This window comes from Coffea arabica, chromosome 4c (assembly GCF_036785885.1).
Source record: "Coffea arabica cultivar ET-39 chromosome 4c, Coffea Arabica ET-39 HiFi, whole genome shotgun sequence".
NCBI lineage: Eukaryota > Viridiplantae > Streptophyta > Magnoliopsida > Gentianales > Rubiaceae > Coffea > Coffea arabica.
This window is the reverse complement of record NC_092316.1, coordinates 3751517-3770257: the sequence shown is the minus strand read 5'-3', so window position 1 is coordinate 3770257 and position 18741 is coordinate 3751517. Positions and strand designations below refer to the sequence as shown.

Sequence of the window (18741 nt, the reverse complement as noted above, 5' to 3'; positions counted from 1 at the left end):
TAACTCCCTCCCTATTAGTTCTCGCGGGCACCCGCTCCCATTGCCATCCGTAGTTATTATGTTGTTAATAACAGCCAATTGTTTTAAGCTGTAAATGCAAAGATACCTGCTCTTTTCACAAGTATTTTGGGCCAGCATTAGCAATTGAAGAAAAGGCCTTGGATATCCGAGTCCAACAACGATTGATGGCCATTGAATAAACCAGGCTTTCACCTGGCCAGCAAATGCTGTATCCCGTTATTGCTTTTTGCTCTTTAGATTGCGCTTGGGGTAATTCACTGCAACCACAGGCGGATCAGTTAACTGGTCGCTGCGATGCACTTTTGATTGGCTTTGGGCTATTCACTGCAGCCACAGTCAGGACCCTTTTAAGAAACCAAGAATGGATTACATGATAAATTCAAAAAACTTTGATATTTTTTCCGCCCTGTAGCGGCTTAAAAGTTTTTTTTTTAAAAAAATAAAAAAAGGAAAAATGAAAACATTTTAGGGTCTGTTTGATTGGATGTAAAATATTTTCCCTAGAAAATTAGACTGTATTCCCGCATATATCGCCTAGAAAAGAATCCGCAAGGGTCATGATGACATACAGAGCTGATGACAAAAGACTTGATGTCCTTCATTCCGGCGTTAAAACCTTCAGTTAAAGGAGGCTAACGCACGAGTACCACAGGCCCTGTTGTTCCGGCGAAAGCTTCTTCTTGAATACTGGGGGCCCCAAGGAGGTGTACTGGGCACCTTTTGTAAGCTGGCAGCCGCCATGTGGGCATTTTTTCCTGCTCCTAAGTTTGGTCTTTTACTATCAATGGAAACTTCACATTTGGAGTTTTCCATCACTGTGTTTTTAAACTCGGACAGGAGCGAATCGGTCAAGTGTTCGATTCAAGTTACTCTAGAAATCGAAAGTATAAAACTCGGTCAAAAATCGGATGAACCGGTTTGATATCAAAGCTTTCAGTCCACTAAAAGGAAAATTTGCATTTCAAACAAGGCTGCTTGCAAGTACTAGCGGTGGAAATCCTAGCGGACCCGATGGAAAGATATAATGGCAGCATTCTTAATTGGAGCAGCTACCTGACATGGATATAATGGCAGCATTCTTAATTGGAGCAGATACCTGACATGGCTTGCGTAGTAGAGACCTCAGCCTTAGTCCTAAAAATTTGCATTTCAAACAAGGCTGCTTGCAAGTACTAGCGGTGGAAATCCTAGCGGTCCGATGGAAAGATATAATGGCAGCATTCTTAATTGGAGCAGATACCTGACATGGCTTGCGTAGTAGAGACCTCAGCCTGAGTCCTACCGCCCAATTTTTTTTTTTAAGGTCAAAGCATTTTTAATATTATGTTTTGGCCCATAAGTTGTTAAAAATTATTAATATATCTTAAATATTTCATATTTTATAAATGTTGTTCTAAAGTTTGTTGTTATTTTTTAATCAAATCTATAATGTTAATTCTAAACTTATTAATGTTCATTGAATAATATAAATTGCTACTTGATCATTCTAATTTCTTTGTATTTTCTTTTTAAATATATTTGAAACATCAAATATATATATAAATATACATTTATTAATAGTAACATGTTCTTAAGTATTTTACATACAATATTTTAAATTTTAAATAAATTTTATTTATGACGTCATCCGATTTAACCCCCGATCGAATCGGGTCGAACCCATTGACTCGTGATCCCTAAGCTCGACCGAGTCGATTCCCGGTTCGAGTATGAAAACATAGTTCCATCAGGCGTGAGGAATGAGATGACTGACGTTTGGTGGAGAAGATTTGAACGTTTGGTGGAGAAGAATTGAACGTTCGACATCTCTCAAAATTCCCCATCTGGACATGAGATAGAAGTTGATTGTGCTGACATTTTATCCTTGGCGGTTAAAAGCTAATGACAGTCCTGACCATTATTTACATCCTATCATCATGGATTGCAGATTCCTGCTTTTGCAGCTCCAGCAGTTTAAGATCATGCATGTTTATCACACGAAGCCAACAGATGTGCTGTGCTGATGCTCTTACAAAGTTTAGGATGCAACTTAGACAAATCTTTTGAAATTTTTGATACTTGTCCTCCTGATATTTCTTTTGCATTTGATGAAGACACCAGAGGGATGTGCTTTCCTCTCGCAGCATTGGGACGATACGTAATAGCTAGGTAACATCTGTTGTGCTCTGGTTTTGTTTATGCAATTCTCCTTTTTACCCCCCCAAAAAAAAAACGAGGCTTGGTAGCTTAGCCGTTGGTTGATCTTGATCATCCCTGCAACCTTTATAAAATTATAAAGAAAGATAGATCACTTGTTTGCATTTTTTTTTCTTGTTCATCCATTTTTTTTTTGGTTTAGTAAAGAAAGTGCGAGATTTAAGAAATAGGAAAGAGATCGAAGTAATTGAATCTAAAACCTTTTATTTTTAGAATCTCAATCTTATGTTCATTCTATAACTCTAAAAACGTAAATAAAAATTACTTCAACATTAACTTTCGAAAAGGACTACGAAGAAATTGTGGATCTACGCTATTATTAAACATCCCTTGTGAAATTGATTCAATGATAGATAGAATTGAATCAAAATACCGACAATACGAGTTGAATTATTAAAAGGCTCAAACTTGCTAGTGTTGGTAAAAGTCAAGTTATTTCTCCTACAGTTATAAAACTAATAGAGGCAATTCATGAGCTAACATAGTAGTAAAAAAAAAAAAATTAAAAAATTCAATCTCTCCGAATAAAGTTATTGCTCTAAAATTTTTTTAAAACATGAGTTTGCCCCCCAAAATATTCATTGTTGACTTGGCCGACCCAATCAAACCATTGTCGCCTATTGGGACCACTAACTCGTTAACCTAGTGAAAAAAATGCTCCAAAGCTGTCCCTATTGATCACACTTAAAGAAATGCCTTCAACTAATGACTTGTTGCCTCCCGGTACATGCATGTGCTACCTACACGTGGAAATTAAGGTTGGCCATTGTGAGTTTGGTGAATTTTTATTTTAGCTAACGGCTAACGTTGGGTTCACGTGTGCTTATGATCGCAAATGCTGGTTGTTAGCTTAGCTGAGGGCTGCTATTATTTTTTCATGTCAATTTTTGAACCCAAAAAAGGTATAAAATAAAAGGGAATAATATTAGAAATCTCTTTGAGATTTCTCTTAATATTACTTAGCGCTTCTAATGTTTTAGAAAATTACTTACCTTCCTTACTTTTGTTATTTGTGTAATAAAATTTTTGAAAAAAAATCCTAAATTATCCTTTTTCTCTTTCACTTCAAGAAAAACTACCACCTACAAAAACAATATATAGTAATACCATCATATCACAAAGTTATATTCCGTAAAAATATAAATTTCAAAAAGAAAATAGATATTTGTAGAGTTCTAGCACCAATTCAACTTTATATGCTTAAAATTGATTTTTTATTAAGCTTATTTTTTTCTAACCTTTTCTCAATCAATGGCACAAACCTTTAAGTTGTACTAAATCATTATAAAAATCAACTCAAAATACACAAAGTAATCATACTTCACTCTATCACAATCATAAAATAAAAAAATACAAACAAAATTCAGTTTACTATAATTTTTATTAAAAAAAATCACATAAAAAAAGAGCAAGAGAGGATATTAGAGAACAGAGAAAGAGAACGAAGTGACTTTTGTTTCTTTTTGTTTATTTTTTGAACTCCATTTATTTGATATGTGAATCATATATCAAGTGAGGGCAAATACAATTATTTTACGATTATTAGGGGGATGCAAGTGATATTTTTAGAATCTCAGGGGCGTGAAGTGATACTAGGAGAAACCTCAAAGGAGGTTTCTGATATTATTCCAAAGAAAAGGGCAAAAAGTTTTCTGTAAATATGATATACGTGGCATCACCATTCACGGTATCTGCACTTCGCAAGTTCGTATGCCATTTTGCCGTCGAATCAAATGCACTTTACCAAATGCGAACACTAGAATCATCAAACCGACCTTTTCTTTGGGCGGCCCTTTTCTTCTTGTCTTTATTGTGACAAAAATCCTTCCCATTGCCGTCTGACGCAGTATAAACTTGTTACTAGTCCAAATCCAACCCCTTGATCACTGGTTACTAATGACTTGGGTCTGAAAAGCTCTACGAAGCGGGAAGATACCAAGTTTCTTGTTTCTAGGACTCTACCTAGAAAAAGAAAGAAAAAAATGGTAGTAACTTTGAAAGCTGGGAGCAGGCCGCCATGGGTGGGATTAGGAGCAGCTGTTTGGGTGCAAATAGCAGCTGGGAATGGCTATACATTTCCTCTTTACTCTTCTGCTCTCAAATCGGTACTGGGTCTCAGTCAGGAGCAGCTGACTATGCTTGGGGTGGCTAATGATTTTGGAGAAAACGTGGGGATTATCCCGGGTATTGCTTGCAACAAGTTCCCACCTTGGGCTATTCTGCTTGTTGCGGTTTGTCTGTCTTTCTTGGGTTATGGTGTTCTGTGGCTTGCTGTTAGTGAAACTGTTCATTACATGCCTTACTGGGTTGTAAGTTCTTTTCTTACTCTGTCTCGATCCCTATCCGCTTCTATGATTTATCATCTTACTTTGCATTTTTAGGATTTATTGATTCTGTGCAAGTATTTGTCATTAAAAAAAGCATATTATATGATTGTTGTGTTCTACATCCTTCCGGGAACTTCATTTTCTGAAATATGAGATTGGTGTTCTTTGGCAGTAGTTGCGATAATCCTGTGATAGTTTCTGAGATTGATTTGGTTGTGCTAAATTGATATCTGTCAAATGCTTACTGCTGCAAGTTTCTAACATGTCGAGTTGAGCACTCTTTACTTTTGGTCTGTTTTCCTGTAATATTTGACTTTTCAATTCAAAGAATGCTTTAGTTTCCTGAGGGATGGATGGCTTATGCTGTCATGCTTTCAAGACTATAATGTTTGGCTGAATTAATTTCTAAGAATTTACTGTGTTTTGACGTAGGTTATTCTGATGTGGACTAGTTGGTTCGTTTACTTGATTATAATGTTGACAGAATTCGAAACTTCGTAGGTTTTTGAATAAATCCCTCAATCGAGCTAATGCAAATACCACTATAGTATATTCTCTGCATCAACCCAACAAAGCTGTTTCCATGTGTCATCTCATAGAGTATTCATTGTACTGTTGGTTCATGTTTAATAAATACTTTTGAAGCTTAAACCAAGTGATGACAACGAATTTTCTTCACCTTTTTTTTTTCCTTCCACGTTTGGGTGATAGATCAAACTTTGTGCAACGTAATCATGGTTGTGGAGTATGTCTTGTGGTATTTACATACTCATGCATTTTATAATCTCTATTAAGGTGCAGAATGTGTAGAATTGCCAGGAGAAATTTTGTAAAAGAGTAACAAGATCCAGATTTAAACATCCATTTGCCTATTTCATTTATGAAATTGATTGTGGCCCTCACCCATCTTCGCTTAGAGCCTTTTTCATCGAGTCTTTTCTGACTCATTATCATTTTTTAGCATGCCTAGGTGCCAAACTTGTATTTCTGAAAGAGATGAGGTAATATTTTGTTGCTAATACTCTTGATTGGCATACATGTCTGTATATTTGTGGTTAGCTATCATGGTGGAGTGAAAAAGCAAGGGTAAGTTGCTGTGTATTGGTTCTTGTTCTTCTACCTCGTTGATTTGATTAGATGCTATTTCTGCTGAAAATTTACCTCTTCTTTACTTCTAACTGGCATAGTAGCTCTCTGTACATGTAGAGAGCTTGTCCATGTGGCACTTTTTTTAGCTCCTTCAACCCCTTCCTGCCATTTCTCATAAAAGATGAGGACCTAAAATTTTTTTAAAAACTCTATTACACATATCATTGCTTTTTTTTTTTTTCACCTTAGTTTAATGTGTCACCAGTGTGTCCAAGCACTCGTTCTCTTAAGAAAGATATGACTTGTTTTACCATCGCACTCATTCTCTTTTGGCATTTTTTTCTTGACAAAGAAGGCTGCAAAGGAGCCATTTTTTGTTCATTTACGTTCACTATTTCTTTCTTTTTCTTCTCTGAGTATCTCTCTCTGGGGTTGGTAGATGTCAAATAGATAGACATCTTCAATTAAAGTTTCAAATTCTGTAAAATGTTGCCTTTATGGCAAACATATCGAAGTTCTCATCAGTCACTTGCTGATGCTGTTGACAGTTGTTTCTTGCACTCTGTGTTGCCACACATAGCAGTGCATGGCTTGGCACAGCTGTACTTGTAACCAACATGAGGAATTTCCCTGTCAGTAGAGGCACGGTTGCTGGAATTCTAAAAGGCTATGTGGGGCTCAGTGCTGCAGTTTTAACGGAGGTGTACACCATGGTGCTTGATGGGTCAGCTTCGAAGCTATTGCTGTTCCTTGTATTGGGTATTCCTGTCATATGTTTGGCCATGATGTACTTTGTTCGGGCTTGTACTCCTGCTTCTGAAGAAGACTCTTCAGAACATGTCCATTTTCTTTTCATTCAAGCAGCGAGTCTCTTACTTGCTGTTTACCTTCTCACTACTACAATTCTAGCAGACACATTATCTCTAAGTGCCTACATCAGATATATCTTTGTGGCTATCATGGTTGTTCTTTTGATGCTTCCTCTTGCAATTCCCTTAAAAATGACACTATTCCCTGCTAACCGTAGAAAGAAAGACCAGTCAACTGGTTCTTCAGGTAATTTGATTGCAGGGGAGGATTCAAATAAGGCAGATCCTCTTTTAACCCCCTCTTCTTCAGCAGCATATCTTGGAAGCTTTATGGAGACTGATGATGCCTCAGATGTGGATACTCTTCTAGCCATGGGTGAAGGTGCAGTGAAGGAAAAGAGAAGACCAAGAAGGGGGGAAGACTTTAAGTTTCGCGAAGCTGTAATCAAAGCTGATTTCTGGCTATTGTGGATTGTGTACTTCCTAGGGGTTGGTTCTGGAGTCACTGTTCTGAATAATTTGGCACAGATCGGAGTTTCACTTCTGGGATTGAATGATGCAACAGTATTGCTAAGTTTGTTCAGCTTTTGCAACTTTTTGGGCCGTCTTGGAGGTGGTGCTGTTTCGGAATACTTTGTCAGGTAATCATATTACTGAGCTTACTTCTTATTTCTTTTTTCTGGCAATTTCTGGAACCTATATACTCTGGATAAGTGTTGGTTTTTTGGGGTATAAACTAAGAAACAACACTTTAGTGTTGCAAAAAAAGCTTATAAGAGACTTGTATTAAAGATTGAAAATGAGTTTGTGTTCTACATTCATCAACTCACTATTTATAGTGATTACATGAAACAAACTAGCAAAATATCCAACTAACAATTATCCTAAAAATCTCAACAAAATATAATCTTCTTCTACTAGCAAATCTTAGCTAATATATTTGTTAACATACCAACATGATCTTTGGTTAACAAATATCCTTATTCTTCTAATAACTAAATTATTTTGATATCAAACATAATCTAGCAAAATCTGTAGGAAAAGTTGGCATATCTCAACAATAAGACTTCTTTTAACATATCTTTCCCAGGTAATTCAACATTGTATTCTGTTAATTTCAGGTCAAAAGCAATTCCTCGAACAGCTTGGATGACTGTAGCCCAAATACTCATGGTTATTACATTTCTTCTTTATGCTTCAGCTCTGAATGGAACTCTATATGCTGCAACAGCATTACTTGGTATTTGCTTTGGGTTTCAGTTTGCCATAATGATTCCAACTGCATCTGAGCTTTTTGGTTTGAGGCATTTCGGAGTCATATTTAACTTCATGCAGCTTGGGAACCCTATAGGTGCACTCCTCTTTTCAGGTCTGCTTGCTGGGCAGGTCTATGACAGTGAAGCAGCTAAACAAGGGGGGTCTTCTTGTGCTGGTCCAGATTGCTATAGGCTTACATTCCTAGTTTTAGCTGGCGCTTGTGGTCTGGGAGCTCTGTTGAGCATAATTCTGACAATCAGAATTAGACCAGTCTACCAAATGCTTTATGCTGGGGGCTCTTTCCGTCTGCCACAGAGTTCTGGCCATTGATGTCTAGAGTATCTTTCCGCTTATCTAGAAACAATATGTTATTGAGTCACATTCAGTTCTTGGAGGATATTCTTGGACATCTAGCCTTAGGATAAGTGCTAGAGTTCATATGAATTACATATTTTGCGGTACTCTAAACTACTCAAAACACGAACTTGAACAAGGTAGAAAATTTTGAGTTGCTTGAATAAGGCTTGATGAGTTTCCGTAATATCTATCGTTTGATGCATATATGAAGAGAATACAGTTTTGTTTTTGTTATCATTTTTACAGTTTCAAGGGTCGAAGCATATATGTCTGCCAGTAGATCAGAATTCGTGACACTCTTTAATACGTGAAATTCCTGTCTAGAACTCGCTAAGGACCTTAAGCAGGTCAAATTTCGGGTACCATCATGTGAAATTGTTAAATGCTTACTTGAATAATGGAACTTTGGCTGGAGTAAAAACAAAGTCAATCAGAATTCGCCATTTAGCAATCTAATGATGTAATTGTGTCCAAAGGAAGCCCATTTCTCAAGGTTGAAAAACATAGTTAATCTGATCGAAACGAGGTTCACAACCATTCTAGTTGATAACAACATCGCATTTATATTAATCTAGATTAAAGAAACACAAATTACGGGTTGCAACTAAGCTACTGCACCCAAACATCTGCAACTGACTTCCTCCATTTTTGTCAATACCAAGCTAATTACAGACCAAACAAGAAAAAGCAAAATTGGAAATCAACTACACGTGTTATGTATGGTACGGATATGATCACAAGGATTACTGAAACGGTAAGGAGGCATGATGGCGTACAAAGGGAGACGACACAACCATTTTATTTTGGAACACAAATTGCTCAAGTTTGAGCATGGAAGAGCCAAAAGAATTCCACATGATGTATAAGCACTGGGATCGTCATGTGGGCTTCAGATTTTGGAACATTGTTTCCCACTTGAGCTCTTCAATACCATTCGACCAAAACTCACCATCGCTGCAGTTCAACTTTTCATTGTGAAAATGGAAATCTTGAACGTCAGTGTCAGATGAGCTGTTACTACTTGAATCAGACTCCAGAGGGCTTCCATTTGTGAGCATCAATATTTCTTGACCTGCCACAACTGGAGGAGTATTACTATTAGTACCACTGGCAAGAAGCGTAGGCCTGCCTCGCTTAGTTGTCTGAATCAATTTCCTATTCGCCCTCAGCATAGCTGCCTTCCATCTTGAACTTTTATTCATCTGTGGAACTGGGATCATAGTATGAGCTGAGCTATCCTGACCGACACGGACGCGAATATGCTTAGCAACATAGTTCTTTGCTTGCTTGACTGCAATCAGAAGCCGTAACATGGGACGTAGGCTTCTAGTTTTGTCTTTTCTTGCAAATTTGAGAATCTCGAGCCTGTGTTTCGCCAGAGAAATGCCCATGCTTTGAAGAAATTCATGATTGAAATGAGCTATGTCATCTTCTTCCAGCTCGTTTTGAGCAAAAGTAAGCGCATAGTCATAAGCAGTGGAAGGGTCCAGGCTAGTTTTTGAGAGCCAAGAAAACCAATCCATCGCTTGGAGTCCAGTGGTACCAGTTCACCACCCGACTTTGGTATAGAAATACATCAATATATATATACATGGTAGGATGCCAAGAGCAAGTACAATTAGGGACGGACCAATTTTTAATTGTGAATTGATACATTTTTTCTTTTTAGCAATTGGTTGAGACTTGCGACATTGATTGAAGAACGATCGAGTGAATAAGGATGACAAGTGCCCGAATGAATCGGCAGTTGAAGTTGAGAAGGACAAAAGAAAAAGATGGACCCTGGGCTTAATTAAAGCCGTGTTGCCTTCAAGAATTGGGCAAAGAGTCGTGACATTGCTGTTGAAGTGAGACCTAAGGAATTCTTTGTCATAATCTCACACCATCATTCACGGCTGGGAAAAGGAGATTGGTGGGTCAGCAGCTTATCCCGGGGCTAGTCCACATAATCAGCAGGGAAATGGACAAACATATTTAGCATTATACTACCAATTACCAACTAATATTTGTCCGCATATGATATGTGTTGAAATGCCTTGAATCAGATATTCGACCTCCGCTGAGCTGTATGGGGTCCAGTCTGTTTTGATTATTTGGTTGTATATATATACCTTATATTCATTCTGTACAATATATCTGATACATTTCAAACTCTAATAAAAATCTAATTTCCCCGAAATTTGTTCCTGCTTGTTCTTGTTTGTTCTTCCATTCTGCTGCATCTGTTTTAACAATATGGTTGCATTAAGTTGCAAGCCGAAAGCACAAAGCAGACGCCCGGCTTAATTTCTCGGCTGGACGGCCTAATAAATGACCATCTTTTGTTGGAAACTATAGCTGACGCCCCAATCTTCCTACCCATTTATGAAACGTTACCTAAAAACACAAAAATGGGTATGCCCCTGCAGTTTAATCGAACGACTTCAAGGTAGTCATAGTTGTCAAAATCGCGATCCGAATCGTAGGATCGTACGATCCTACGATCCGGATAATCAAAATCGATCCGGATCGTATATAAAGTCGCAAATCATATTAATCTATGCAGGATCGCGTAGGATCGTAGTAGGATCGTACGATCGTACGATCCTACAATTTTTTTGTAAATTTGTAAAATACGAGGCTCTATTTTGCAAGTAAATGAAAATATTTGTGGTATATTTGTAATTTATCAAAGAATTGCAGCCTTTAATTGCAATTAGGAGCTTTTGGTAGGATCTTACGATCCTACGATCCGATCCTGTGAAACTAAAATCGATCCTACGTAGGATCCCAATTTTACAAACCTTGGTCATGCCGTGTAAATTTAACTTCCCACGCAGTGGATTTACTTTCTTTTGGGGCATGCAGGACTGGTAAACACCATTTTTCAGATTACAGAGTTGGACAAGAATAATGATGGTTAGTTATTTTAATTAGCACCAGAGTTCATGTTGAGTAGTAGTATAATGGTAATCATGTTGAGATTGCGGCAACATGAGGAGAGAAAATGTAGATTATGCTTCTTCAAAATGGACCACTACACTCAAACGTATTTTCCACTCCGAACTTGTAAGTATTGTGCATGTGTGCGGATCTTATTACTACAGAACATATATTGTCCCTGTGTACAGTAGGAGTAGACAAACAATCTCGCAATCATGATGTTAGAACGCATCCCTGTAATTCTGCAATCGTGTATGCTTTCATTTCTGTCTTAGTTATCTTCTAACTTCCTAGTTAAGAACACACCAATCTCCATTTTTTGTTTTTTTTTTTTTTGTGTTTTATTTGGTTATCAAGTGTATATTCTTGCATTCAATACAGATTGATCTAATCAAACAATGATTGAACTTTATTCAATCATTAAAAGATAGCATCATAGGGGGTTAGTGTGCTTTCTTAGCACGAACGCTCTCTCGTGAATGATTAGTGCTGGTCGCTATTGTCCTGTATAATTAGGGTAACGTTGTCTCTCCCTTTGTTTTAGCTCTAGGCTGTAAAGCCCCGTCTACCATTTAGTTCGTGCCTTAACTTCAGTGGAATATCTGATCGTCTTTTATTAGTACTAGAATTTGCTTATATCCATGTGAGTTGACATAAAATCTCGTCCGAAATTGAAGATTTATGAAGACTTTGTGGATTCTGGCTCGGTGATTCTAGAGGAGCAAGGATTCTAGTTTCTAATCAACCAGCTTACTTTCCAGCATAGCATTTAGCTGAAAACCGATGGCAGTCTAAATTGACTACTGAATTTTCCCACTTCTGGATATTCTCAATTTTTGCACGGTAACTAAAGCACGAAGTCGTCGTACCCAACGAGCCATAAAATGTTATTAACATAAATAATGAAACTGTGAATAGTGGAGTTTACTTTGTGATTACTTGAGCTGACATTTTTTTATTTTGCCAATTTGATATAATTAACTTGCATTAAAAAAAAAAATATTTGCATAAGCAAACTGCGTTCCAAATTCGAAGATGGCTGCGATTGATCTGGATCCAGTTAATGTTCGATGTAGGGTGTTTAGTCATGAATAAAATTCCTTGGACATTTCACCCGATAACGGGTTTATGTAATTCTTTTCTGATGTTTCATTAGAACTCAGGCTTTAACACAAACAGATACAGTAGTACTGTTTTATAAATCTCTTTAATAAGGTACATTAGCCTAGCTAACCCTAAGATTTCTGACTCGACTTTTAAACTTCCATAATAATCTCTTTAAGAAGGGAGTTCTAGATTGAATACAAATTTCAGATTTTGTTCAACAACTCTGGACACTTTTGACAGAGCTTAAAAGCATTTGCATGGAAGGGTTGGTTGTAACCAGTAACTGTAGAATCTCGAATGAAGAGCTTTGTCCATCATAATTGCTGCAAACTGGTTTAATGCATCAGTCTAGTAAATGCATAATGCACAGTGGGACAATGCCACAAGGCAAAACATGTGTCGGTGCCCGATTCCCAGCCAAGAAATATCCTTTCAGGTTCCACCACATTTGATCTCAGTTCATCTTTGCTCAGAAATTTTCAGACAAGAAGATTAGATAGTGATAGATCAGGAGTCTTAAGGTGCCGCTGCAAAATGCAAATGCGGCAGTCTTCGTGGGGTTAGAGGCCACTTCCCTTGTGCACATTGTTGGGCCCTGAGTCATGGAGCTCTTATGATCCTGCTAAGTATTGTTCTTTTCTCTGTTGAGGATAAACTGTGATCCTAGCATTAAGATGATTTGGAGCTAAATCATGATCCCAATGCATAGGTGATAATAATTAATGAGAGGGATCTATTATTGAAATTCGCAATTATTTATGGAGACATTTAATGTAGCATCGGTTCCTAAATGCTAAGAAACATTTTGCAGAAGCGATAATTAAAATAACGATTTCTAAGCGGCGTTCAGCTGCGGGAGGAGTAATCTCCTTCTCATCTGTGTACTTGTACAGCATTTATTGCAGCGCACTCATCTAAGCACTGATCTCTCTAAGATATGAGCAACTTTTTCCTAAATTACCGATTGTAACAAAGTTTGCACAACCCCTTTTTTTTTTTTTTTTTTTTTTGGAGCTAAGTACATACAAAACTGGTGCAATATACTACTAGTAATTACCAGAAACAGTCGTCGAAGAAGAACAAGTACCTAATTAACATTTTTGTTAAGAAGCGACCGGTCTGGCTAATGTATCATACTAACGAGTTCTCCGTTTCTCATCCTGAAGTTGAGGAAGAAAAAGATACTGCTGGGAAGGCCCATAATTACACCTGATTATGTGAAGTGAAAAAGATAGTTACAAACATGCAAAAGTAGGGGGGACAATCTGATTACAGGTACTGACTCTAATGCTTTTTTTGGTGGGCTCTGCAAGACTCATCCACCACCACTGCTGAGAAAAGTCACACAATTCCTTATTTTCTTTTACCAACTACTACAAACTACAAAGATAAAATTGAAGATTGCAATAGTACCTACACCTCCCCTGCTCTGGTGGAAGAACCAAAAACTCATCCCTCACCATTCAAATTGATTGGCGTAATCAAATTAAAGAAAGAAATGAGAACCAAATTCAATCAAGTTGGCTTCAAATTCTGAAACATTGAGTCCCATTTGATCTCTTCGAACGCTGCTGACCAATACTCGTCGCGATCTGCATCCATCTTCTCGTCATCAGCCCTGAGATCATAAATATTTGGGCTTGAGAAACTCTCAATTCTTGAACTAGGCATCATCACCATAGGACTACCATTAGTAAGCAAGAGTCTACTGCTATTTTGCTTAGCAACCGTCAGCCTCTTGTTCCTCTTCACCATAGCACTCTTCCATCTTGAACTTGAATTATAACTACGCTTTGGCACCAGTGCAAGAGCCGACTCCTCTCGCCGAACCCACATGCGAATATACTTGGAAAGACTCCTCTTTGTTCTCTTGATTGCTATGAGCAGCCTAGACATGGGATGTGGGATGGTCCCTTTCTCTTTCTTGGCAACCTTGAGAATTTCTAGCCTGTGTTTAGCTATAGAAATCCCCATGCTTTGCAGAAATTCATGGTTGAAGTAGGCTATGTCTTCTTCTTCAAGCTCATTGTGAGCAAAAGCTAGGCCATATTCATAAACCAGAGAGGGCTCAAGGCCCGTTTTCGAGAGCCATGAGAACCAATCCATGGCTGGGTACAAGATGAGAGTGACTGGAAGATAGTTAGAAATCTGCGGGGATGTATATAAAAACAATGAAATGGAAAAGAGCAGAGGGTGAGATATGATGAAAGGGAAAGGGGGACTCTGGGGATTGGAGTTAAGTGACTTGACTTGGTTTTCTTTCTTATGCTTTGATAGGACGGTAGTTAAAAACTTGAGAATGACTAAAAGAAAAAGAATGGGCTTGTGGGGTCTTTTGCAAGTCATTTTTATTGTTCCCTCCAAGAATGTGAAATGGGTTCTCGTGGCATGAGTGAGGACTAAGAAATCCATGGAAATCTGATGCCATCAATCACGGATGGGAAAAAGCAGACAGAGTCAAATGGATCTTGCATTAGGCCTACTCTTACCTGTTGATTTTGTCGTGGGATTTAAAGGGGAATGGATCCAGGCCTGGAGGAATTTCTAAGTGCGCCTCTTTACGCAATATGATAGAAAACGCATAAATTTGTGGTGTATTCGTACTTCACAGTTTAGAAGAGGAATTATAGACCAAAACCAAACTCCTACTAGCCATTTTCACCTATCCCTGCTTGCACTTTACTCTTCTTCTTGTTTTTAATTTTTCCTAGCATGAAAAGAGTTGTAAAGAGAGGAGACGGAGAGAGGAAATTTGAACACAAGACCTCTAAATCACTAAATTCTCGACCTTAATCACTAGATCAAAACCGTCTCAACATAGCTTCCAATAATCTCATTTTGTGATTCAAGACTTGTTATAATCTGGACTGGAGGAGTATTTCATCTTTTTGAAGGGAGGAACGTCTTAGTAAACTTTACTAAGTTACTACTTCCAGTTTCAATAGTGCGAGCTCAAATTTTAGGACTTCAATGCCACTTTGCTCAGTAACCAAACAATTTTTAACACCCGTATCTGAATTGTCTCTCTAGTTAATTAAATGGCGCAGGATATCGACCATTTGAAAGCAAACCAACAAAATCAGCCTTCAATGTAACCTTGTCAAAATAGTTAGCTCAGCATTCCTCCTTTTTCTTTTTCCTTTTCCTTTTTTGGTTGGGGTTTCAAGGGAAACATTTGCCACAAGATTCGCGAGTATTACACGCCATTAATATAACCGCATGGGCCTGGTTAAAAATTTCATTGTAACAGTAAACATAATTTGACTTTGATTTAGGTCGTAGCATTAGGTGATTAGGTGTTGGCTTCCATCATCATTGTTCAATCACCAGCGTCTTTTTTTTTTTAATCTTTTTATTGTCGGCTGACCATTACTTCCCAACGAACTTTCGGTTACCATATACTAGTAATACACTATCTTTTGGAGGTACGTAGATTATATTTTGGATTTTGTTAGGACATAATGGACGACAACGGAGCTGGATCGTTCCAAATCTTGTCATGCGGGGGGCAGTAAAATTTGTGATTTAATATTTTTTACCATCATACTTACACAATGAAACGGTCAGCATAAACTACAACAATAGAAGAGAGAAGCAAAAAAAAATCATTTCCCAACTACACAAATCTCCACGGTAAAGAATCAAAAATTTCAACTTGTTCATTCTTCGCCCCACACCTACAGTGCAAAATAACATACTTATATAGCTTTAGCTATAGTGGTATGGTCTAGAATTGCATACATATACAGTAAGGTCTTGAATTAAACTACTATCATACAATTAAACACCGGCATAGGATAAGCTTAGAGCCCGTGGTTAATGTCAGAATCCTAAACCGCATAGGTTTTAGAAGTGATCATACTGCGTTAGCAGCAACATGATCATAGGTTTATGTATATTAAAAGTTTAAATTTAACGACACATCATTTACATTCATTCAGATATAAAATTTCCCCTTTGTACATCTATCAAGAGCTGGACCGACTCATTTCTTATGTTCTTAAAAAACCAAAAGTATGCGACAGGCAAAAACACGTAGCAGTATGAGTATGTATTTCTTACTGTAATTGTAATTTACAAATTCTGCATGCAGTTAAATCAAATGATTCCAAACGATCTTGAGGTGGGCCAAGTTGTGCCATTACTTTTATTGAAGGAGCTAATGGAAAATTTTATACTTCGCTTCGAGATAAAGATTGTATGTGACGACATTCGCATCCTTCTTATTTTTAGTATCAAAGAAATAGAAACTTATCAAGGAATCTGCAAGACGGTGATCTAAATGCGACTTAGAAAGAGAAAGAATACACCGACAAATATAAGAAAAGTTTTGAAACCAAGTACTACTAGTTAGTTTCCACTGTCAAACCGGGACTTGTATCAGCTGCTTGCTTGAAGGAACTCCCATGATCTTCGGTGCTTACGAAACCTAAACTAAACCCGCAGAAATTAGAGCTTTGATTCTTTCGCTAAGCTGGATAGACGACGGAGGTGGGTTCTAACTTCTAAGTCTGACTGACTCATTCACAGGGTTGAGCCCGCCGAAGGTTCGGTTCGGTTCGGTGGTAAAGTTGAGTTTGAGGAAGCAATGAACCACTCACTTATTGCTTTACATTTTCAATTTGTGGTTTAAGACCTTCCTTTTTTTTTTTTTTTTTTTTTTTTGTATTCTTTTAAGATTTGGAGCCAATTTTATATAGAAGGGGAAAAAAAATTAAATTGAAGCTGCACTAAGGTTAATAAGTTAGTGACGTGAATTAGAGATTTTATATTTAAACTAAATTTATTAGAGATGTTACATGATCCCTCCATCAATTGCAACCATAAGAATAGACAGGACGCAAGTAGTACTAATTAGTAGGTCACATGGAAACAGTAGGATGGCGGAGATGACTGGCTAGCTCCGGGGAAGGGAATATTCTAGGCAGGGAAAGTTATGCATGCATCTACTGAGAGTTGCACAATCAAAATCATTTTATTGGTACGTACGAATGGAGTCAGGTGGCAAAATTCTGGAGGAGGGACAGGAATGACTGCAAGAAGCAATGGTTCTCGAAGGTTCATCATGGTCAAGATTTGATCAATAAAAATGTAAAGTTTAGGTTGCATTTTACACATACATGATATGTAAAAGTTACAAAATTTTGTTCTATAATTACGCATTGTTGAAAATAAATTACACCGTAAGCATATAGAGTTATATTTTGCACAAAATCAGTCCAAACGAGATCTTCCTGACAATCGTTCCCGAGTGAGTTGAGTCTTTAAGTGGCTCTTGTAGAAGTTGCAGCATTATCTGCTATGGTATACGAGGGGATGGTGGCAAGGCTACCTGGCCAGATGGGATGGGATGGGATGAGACTCTTCTATGGTATACGATTGAGGCAATTAAAAGACCTGGCGGCACACCCTAAAAAAGAGTCTTGAGTTATTGAAGGATGGTGATGCCGATACACTAAGGTAAATACACATTGCCTGTGCATTGAACATTTTTTGACTGTCAGAGCACCTTGGGCCGTGAGTGAAAAATTACCTGGCCAAGAAGGCAGAGAGTAGGTAGTGGCTAAGAAAGATGGCCCATGATCTTCTCCAGAGTGCAGCCTACACTCTTCGTTGTGAAAAGATTGAAGTTTTAGTCGTACAACAGTAAACGGTGTCTGAGTTGGTGCATCAAAAATATAATATGCTTTCGTCTAATCTGTTTTCGGCTTTGGAAGGCCTAAATTGTAATAGTAAAGATGTTGTGAAGGAAAGGGAATGAAACCCCACGTGATAGTTGAATGGGCAAAATCATATTTACAGCAGTTTATCCAAGCCCAAGAAATTAATAAGACGGCTAGCTCAAATGAATTCTTCGGACGGTAGGCGTTCTCCAGAAGTGAGAGCAGCAAGGTTTTTTGAAGGTTACTGTAGATGCAACACGCACTCTAGAGGACGTAGGAATTGGTGGTATTTTCTCGTTAGAGATGATGACGGATAGCCTATGGTATTGGTAGGTAGCCTTTTTGTGGAAAGAATTGGTAAAGTTGTATATTTTCTAGAATTTGCTGAAATTATAGCTGTCATCAAAAAATTAAAATGGACAAAAGAAAGCGGGGATTGAGATTTCAAGGATTCTTGAAAGTGATGCTATTATTAATGTTGTTTAGAAAATGAATTCGGATGAAGTGGGTTTTCCCACTTTGGCAATTTGCTGGACAAGGCTGGGAGCCTCTATAAATTTTTTTCAAGGATGTAGAATTTTCCATCTTTATAGAACTGGAAAATTGCTAACCCGTGTGTTTTAGCAAAACTTTCTCCTGATTTGAAATGTAGAAGTGTTTGGTAGGATGATTTCCCTTCTTTACTAATCAAAGCCGTAATATATGATTTGAATGAATGAAATCTTTGTTTTACCCTTGAAAACAATTATCTGGGCTAGGCTTGAATTAGGAAACCCTATGTAAATTGTACTTTCACCACTTTGTTGTTGTCGCCATCATATACTGATTTTATAAATGGAAAAATTGCCAAATTGGCTTCTCATATTATGAATAAAATCTTTTTTAGTCCTTTACATCCAAAATCAGTCAAAATAATCCCTCAAATATTTTTTAAAACAAAGTGTCTATTTAGTCCCAAAATTTATTATCGATCAATTTATAGCCCAAAAAGCA

At 37.6% G+C, this 18741-nt stretch overlaps 3 protein-coding genes across 4 annotated transcripts; 1 reads left to right on the top strand and 2 right to left on the bottom strand.

Moving 5' to 3' along the window:
* Positions 1-3896: 3896 nt before the first annotated feature.
* LOC113740233 (protein NUCLEAR FUSION DEFECTIVE 4) lies at positions 3897-8293 on the top strand. Of its 2 annotated transcripts, XM_072045519.1 has the most exons (4): positions 3897-4526; positions 6182-7083; positions 7564-7682; positions 7812-8293. In XM_072045519.1, the coding sequence occupies exons 1-4, from the start codon at positions 4200-4202 to the stop codon at positions 8027-8029; spliced, it is 1566 nt and encodes a 521-aa protein (XP_071901620.1). In that variant the 5' UTR covers positions 3897-4199; the 3' UTR covers positions 8030-8293. The 2 variants fall into 2 exon arrangements, with proteins under 2 accessions (XP_071901620.1, XP_027123577.2); XM_027267776.2 differs by having other exon boundaries at positions 3898-4526; positions 7564-8293.
* Positions 8294-8599: 306 nt separating this feature from the next.
* LOC113738769 (uncharacterized) lies at positions 8600-9636 on the bottom strand. The gene has a single exon (XM_027266040.2). It carries the CDS (start codon positions 9577-9579, stop codon positions 8935-8937), a length of 645 nt encoding a protein of 214 aa, XP_027121841.1. The 5' UTR covers positions 9580-9636; the 3' UTR covers positions 8600-8934.
* Positions 9637-13270: 3634 nt separating this feature from the next.
* On the bottom strand, positions 13271-14345 carry LOC113738357 (uncharacterized). The gene has a single exon (XM_027265533.2). The coding sequence runs from the start codon at positions 14189-14191 to the stop codon at positions 13601-13603; it is 591 nt and encodes a 196-aa protein (XP_027121334.1). The 5' UTR covers positions 14192-14345; the 3' UTR covers positions 13271-13600.
* Positions 14346-18741: the final 4396 nt, after the last annotated feature.